The 6,000-nt window shown below is 38.8% G+C and overlaps 1 protein-coding gene across 7 annotated transcripts in view; it reads left to right on the top strand.

Annotated features, from left to right (window-relative positions):
* The first annotated feature begins 780 nt into the window (after positions 1-780).
* The window catches only part of secisbp2l (SECIS binding protein 2-like), a 197,699-nt gene continuing 192,479 nt past the window's right edge, over positions 781-6,000 (top strand). For 6 of the 7 annotated variants that reach the window (XM_073032863.1, XM_073032859.1, XM_073032858.1 and 3 more), the window contains exon 1: positions 781-911. In XM_073032863.1, the coding sequence (XP_072888964.1) occupies positions 891-911 (21 nt within the window). In that variant the 5' untranslated portion in view covers positions 781-890. The remainder of the gene's footprint in view (positions 912-6,000) is intronic. The other variant, XM_073032862.1, reaches the window with a different exon arrangement.

Below are 6,000 nucleotides of genomic sequence, written 5' to 3'. Positions count from 1 at the left end.
GCGTGACTCGTTTCTGACACACCCCATTACCAGACAGTGATGTAGCCTGAAAGAATGCTCTCCACAGTATATCTATAGAAGTTTTCAAGTGTTTTAGGTGACAAAGCAAATCTCTTCAAACTTGTAACAGGGTTTGAGGGTCGGCACAACATTGTGGGCCGAAGGGCCTGTAATGTGCTGTACTATTTTATGTTCTATGTAATGAAATATAGGAGAGGAGGAGTTTTCAGGGTTTTGGGCTGAATGTAGGCAACTGCAACTAGAAGGGAGGATGCTGCGGTCGGTAAGGGCCCGTTTCCGTCACGTATTACTCTGTGAGTCCGTTAACAACATTGAAAAAGTATTTGGACAGTTAGGAATGGTCTAGAGGGATTTAGGCTAATTAAGACCAAACGGGATTAGTCTAGATGGGAATCTTGCTCGACATCGACCAATGGGGCTGAAGGGACTTCCGTTTTCTGTGACTCTGCAAGAATCCAATTTGATTAAATTATCTTCACTCACTGTTCAAACTGGGCCTCTCGCCATTTTAGCTGCTCACATTACATCAGGACTGTTTACTAATAACGGATTTCGAATGACAAATGCAGGTTTCCTGCTCCCAGAAAGGTCCCTTGGAGGAAGGTTTCCGGGTATTCGGGAGAGGGCTCTGGTTAGAAAGTTTCCAGGCCCTGGGGAAGTTCTCGGCTCCTGAGAGGCAGTGCTTGTTTCGAGGGAAGGAGTGAGCGGTTGCGTTTGGTGCGCACAACCGCGCAGCCGCCGTCCCAGGCGGGGCGGGGCGGACGCGACGTGTTTATGCGCCGTACATCGAGCGAAGGCCCAGCGGCGACATGGAGCGGGTGCCGGTGGTTGTTTGCAGCCTCTCGGTCTGACGGTGCCTGGCAGTGGGCATGGAGAAGTGCGAGGCCAAGGTACCGTTATCGCACAAGGTGTCGCCCGCCGGGCTGGAGGTGGGGAGTGGCCGGTACTTGGGCACGGAGGTGGGGTAAATAGGTGGGTGGTGAGCTGCGAAGCAAAAGGCCTGGGTTCGTTAGGATAATTTCCCCCGGATTCCGCTTCCTCCAAATGCCCTACTGGCCTCCCTCTCCCGGACTGGCTAGCTGATGTGTCCTGTTCCTGCGCCGTCTCCACCCGCCTCGTCACTATTTTTATATCCGGATAGTACTTTGGTCAGTTTTTGCGCAGTAAGGTCTGCTGAAACCTCTTCCAGTTTTCATTAATCGCTTAGCAGTAGCTTAGGCTCAGGTTTATTATCACTGATTAATGTGAAATTTGTTGTTTTGCGACAGCACTACAGTGCAAAGATATAAACTAAATCCTATATGTACACGTTGAAGTGATTTTTCTTTTGAAAAGCTTTTCAAAATACCAATTCTCAACCACTTTAGGGCGTCATTTTGTTTTGGTACATGTAAACAATAATTTGCGATACAATAACTCAATAATATAAAAAAGAACGAAGTAGTTCGTGTTCATGTGGTGTTCAGAAATCTGTCGGCGGAGAGTAAGAAGCTGTTCATAAATCGTTGGATCTAAGGGCTCCGGCATTTCTTGCCTGATGGTAGTGACGAGATGAGTTATGGTTCTTGAGCCAGAGCTGGTTCCATTTGGATGATAAGTTAAAGAAAACTGTCAGCACTATTCGTCGTCAGGCATATTTTCAGTTCCAATGTTAACGCAAGATTTGCGTGTGTTTCATTCTCTTTGACTTGTCCGGTTGAGTTTGAATACTATTTATGTCTTTTAATGATCTAAACGAGATTATAGTTTTTTGCCTTGGGAGACTTCGTTCATAGCATTCAAAGAATGTAGCATAACCTGTGCTACAAGAACTATGTCATGAGGAAATTGACCAAAGAATGAAAACTGTAGAATGCTGTGGAACTAATTCAAAGTTAGGGCGTAATGGAGCTAGTGTGTAATGAACCGGATTTAATTACAAAACTTTAAGTTGGCGATGTTTTTAATTCCTAAATCATGACTGCAAATACCAGAGTGATTTTCATTTCGTTAACCTGAGAGCACTTTAAAAATACTCCTGAGATTCATTTGGAAAAACAATGTGCCCTTGTTATGCTACTTAATTTTTGTTTGAATTGCTTTCATTGCATATTCATGTCCTTACACTGTTTGCTGTTCAATTTAATATATTTGCTGTATTCAAGTTAATTTATCAGGCATTATTAATTCCACTGAATATTGTAATTTGAAACAAATTCTAAGGTGAGATTGCAATCAGATTATTTCCTGATGTATAAGTTAGGCACTGCTACTATACTTTGATCTAAAACTGGATGTAGTTATTCATTTATTAACACTATTAATTTTGCAATGTTTTTCAATTTTTGGGGTTTTTAACAGATTTGATCAAACTTTAATATATGGTGGCCAGTTGTATGTTAAGTAGAATGTTGAAGTGTCTTCTTTTGAAAAGCTTTTTGAAGATGTCTTAATTTTCATGCACCTTTGGGTATCACTTTATTTTGGTTTGCAAGCAATAGTTTGAGGAATATAATTGAAACAAATCCATAATTGTAAATGTACAGTATGTTTCAAAATAAAGTGCAATTCAAGTGAATTAACCAATTCAATTCACAAGGTTCAATTTCACAAGGTTAGCGTAGTAACCTTGTGAAATTTTCGCATGGTTCAGAATGTTTCCTGTACTTACTGAATTAATTTTAAGTTGAGAACATGGATACATGGATATTGCTTTAAGGAATTAATATCTGAGCACTGTAGATGAGCAATTTTATCTGCAACTTTTGGCATCATTGGTATCTCAAATTTGTACTGGAAATTTACTTTGGTTTTCTTGCAACATTCTACCCCAGACCATACTGGTCAAAATTTTGAATGAAATCCTTTATAAAATATTACACATAATATTCTGGTATTCAATTTGGATGTGAACTTTGAAATAACTGTTAATGTAAATCTCTTGCGCCTGCTGATCCCCATGCAACCTGAGCATTTTCAGTAAAATTTCTTCCCATGCCACAAATTACTTTTTAGAATGTGAGAGACAATTAAGTCTTTTCTTGATCTTGCTCCTTGGCATGGTGTTTTGAACATGTTTCAAATAGGTACAGGGTCAACTTCGAATTGTTCTGTGAACACAATCTAGTTTTATCTCTCTTGTAGCAAAAAAGGTTCTTTCTGTGATCTCTGAGCCAGAATTGTCTGTTTTGGGAACAATAAAGCCAGTCTTTTCTTTACCACGGATCCAGCCTACTTGGCTATTATGCTCAACACAAGAGCTGTGTTTGAAATGTTACTTTGCAATAATTAACCTTTTGTTTCATAGCATCATTTGCTCCTTGCTCAATTTGTCTCATTGACAGTAAAACTATTGCACTCCTCCACTATCGCTAAAGGACAAGTATTTTTCATATGAATTAGGATGAACAGAGAAGCTTGTCAGAAAGCTTTAGAATTCCTTGAATACATTTAAGGTAGGTTCCTGAAGCAATTTTTTCTAAACTTGACATTCAATATATAAGTCGTGAACCACAGTTATTAATCAAAGAATAAGGAAGTGCAGACTCAACAAGTGATAAATTCATCACTGGTTTTGTAAAGCAGTATAATTGGAATTCTACATAATGATCATGCTCATTTTACAAGGATAAGAACAAGACTGGTGATACCTGGTTAACAAGCTAGAAATGGGCATTGACATGCAATTAAAAGGAATTTAATTTAATAAAGGATTGTCAGCTCTTTTTTTTTTTAACCAAATAAGCTAGTTCTATATCACAGAAGATTTGAAACAGAAAAGCAAATCTAGAGACTATTGAGTAATACAAGGCCTATTATATATGGTCAAAGAATAAAATGTAGTAAGGGATTAAAATCTTAGACTATCAGGATAGCAATATTGTTACAATAGAGGAAAACATAAAGGGTAATATGAATTCTGTAAAATAGCAAATGATAGTGGCAGATCATTAGCAGATTCTGTCCATCTTCACTGAACTTCAAGAAGAAACTATTTCTGATGTGAAGGAGTGGATGAAGGACTGAACATACTACACTAAGGAAATGGAAAGAGAGCCTAATTTCTTCCAGTAGATTGTTTTTGTTGCTGCAGATTCCAGAGTTTTCAGCCTCTTGCGTCCTTATTGAGCCACGTAATCGATTAGTTAGGTATTAGGTGATAGAGAGCAGGGGTAATTAGAACTGAGTTATGGGTAGTGCCCATTAGGAATTTCCATTAGGTTTTCAGATGTTCATTACATTTATTGTTATAGTTAATGGAAAGGTAAAATATCATTTTAAAATTGTTGTCAAATATTGAGAGGGAATTAAAATGGTTGATAAAGATAATTGAGGAAATATATTGGCACCAGATTTCAATGTAGGTTTAAATGTGAGGTCATTTATTTTAAACCTGTAAGGAGAATGCTTGCATTTTTCAAATGTTATAAAGGTCACTGCAATATAGCAGTTGGCACAGAACAGATGGAAATTTAAAGAGGTGTGTGATACAGGTGATCAGACCACTAGCTAGATTAGATTTAGAATTACAGGTACATCAGTGATGTGCATTCTCCTGAATAATGTGTTGGCTAGCAGTACAGTAGCAGAATCTTACCAGGATTTTAATGTCTGATGTAAGGAAATGTTAACTTAACCAGGCTGCCTTTTTCTGCACGATTGAGAGTTGAGTGGTGGTTTGCTGAAGTTTTTAAGAATTTTAAAATCAATTTAGTAATGTATATGAAGGAAAATCTTTCACTGGAGCAGACTCTATAGACTGAATAGCTTAATTCTGCTCCTATGTAAATTTGAAGGTACTTAAGGTTTGCAGTATGTACGTATTTGTATAGATGGGGGGTGGATTATGAAAAATTAATATGGCTTTGTGTATGCCAAGTCACGCCAAACCAATCTTAGTTTTTTTCGAGCAAGTTACCAGGAAAGTCGGTGAAGAAAAGGCAGTGGATATTGTCGACATTGGCTTTTGTAAGATAAACTTCTGCGTGGGAGGCTGATCCAGAAGGTTCAGTTGCTTAGAATTCAGGATGAGTTAACAAATTGGATTCAACGTTGGCTTTGCAGGAGAAGCCAGAGAGTTTCTCTGACTGGAGGCCTATGAGTGGCAGTGTGCCACAGGGCTCAGTGGTGCATCTATTTTTATTTCATCTGTATCAATGATAATTGTTAAACTGGATCAGCAAATTTGTGGATGGTGCCAAGATTGGGAATAGTGCGAAGGCTGTCCCAAGCAGAATAGTGCGTAGTAGGCTGGTAAAGAAAGTGAAAGGGCCTGTAATTTGTGTGTTTGTAAATTGGATCTAAACCTGGCTTGTTGATTTGAGGTGGAAGGCAGTGGTGGAAGGTTGTTTTTAACTGGAAGTCTATAACTACTGTGATACTGCTGGGACCTTAATTGTTTATCAGAATGGAAAATGATAGAGCCCGAGATGATGTCCCCAGGGCCTGATGTGATATACTGCAGGTTATTGAGAGAAGCAAGAGATGAGCTTGCTGGGGCCTTGACCAATATCTTAGTCTCCTTTCTAGCTAAAAGTGAGGTTCCAAAGGGCTAGTGCGTAGCTGATGTTAAAGAGGCGAAATGTACCGATGTTACCAATCATCCAGTAAGTCTCACTTCAGTTGTAGGTAATTCTGAGGAATAGGATTTAGGAGTATTTGAAAAAAAAACTATTCAAACGATTGGCCCAATTTGGCTTTGTACTTTTAATAAATTGAGAAGTTTGTCATTTCTTACTAATTTGATTCATTTTTTAAGAAGGTAGATCCATGGACATTGTCTGAATGGATTTTAGGAAGATGTTGACAAGGTCCCTCATGGGAGTGTGATCTAGAAGATTAAGGTGCAAGGGGTCCACAGTGACATAGCTTTTTGAATCCAGAATTGGCTTGCCCATATAAGGCAGGGTAGTGGTCAATGGGACTTTCTCTTGAATTCTGTGATTGGAGTTGCTTTGCAGAGTACTTAACTGAATCTTAACTGTTTGAGTTGCATACCAA

This window comes from Hemitrygon akajei, chromosome 30, assembly GCF_048418815.1.
Source record: "Hemitrygon akajei chromosome 30, sHemAka1.3, whole genome shotgun sequence".
NCBI classification, from domain to species: domain Eukaryota; kingdom Metazoa; phylum Chordata; class Chondrichthyes; order Myliobatiformes; family Dasyatidae; genus Hemitrygon; species Hemitrygon akajei.
This window is presented reverse-complemented; position numbering and strand designations above follow the sequence as displayed.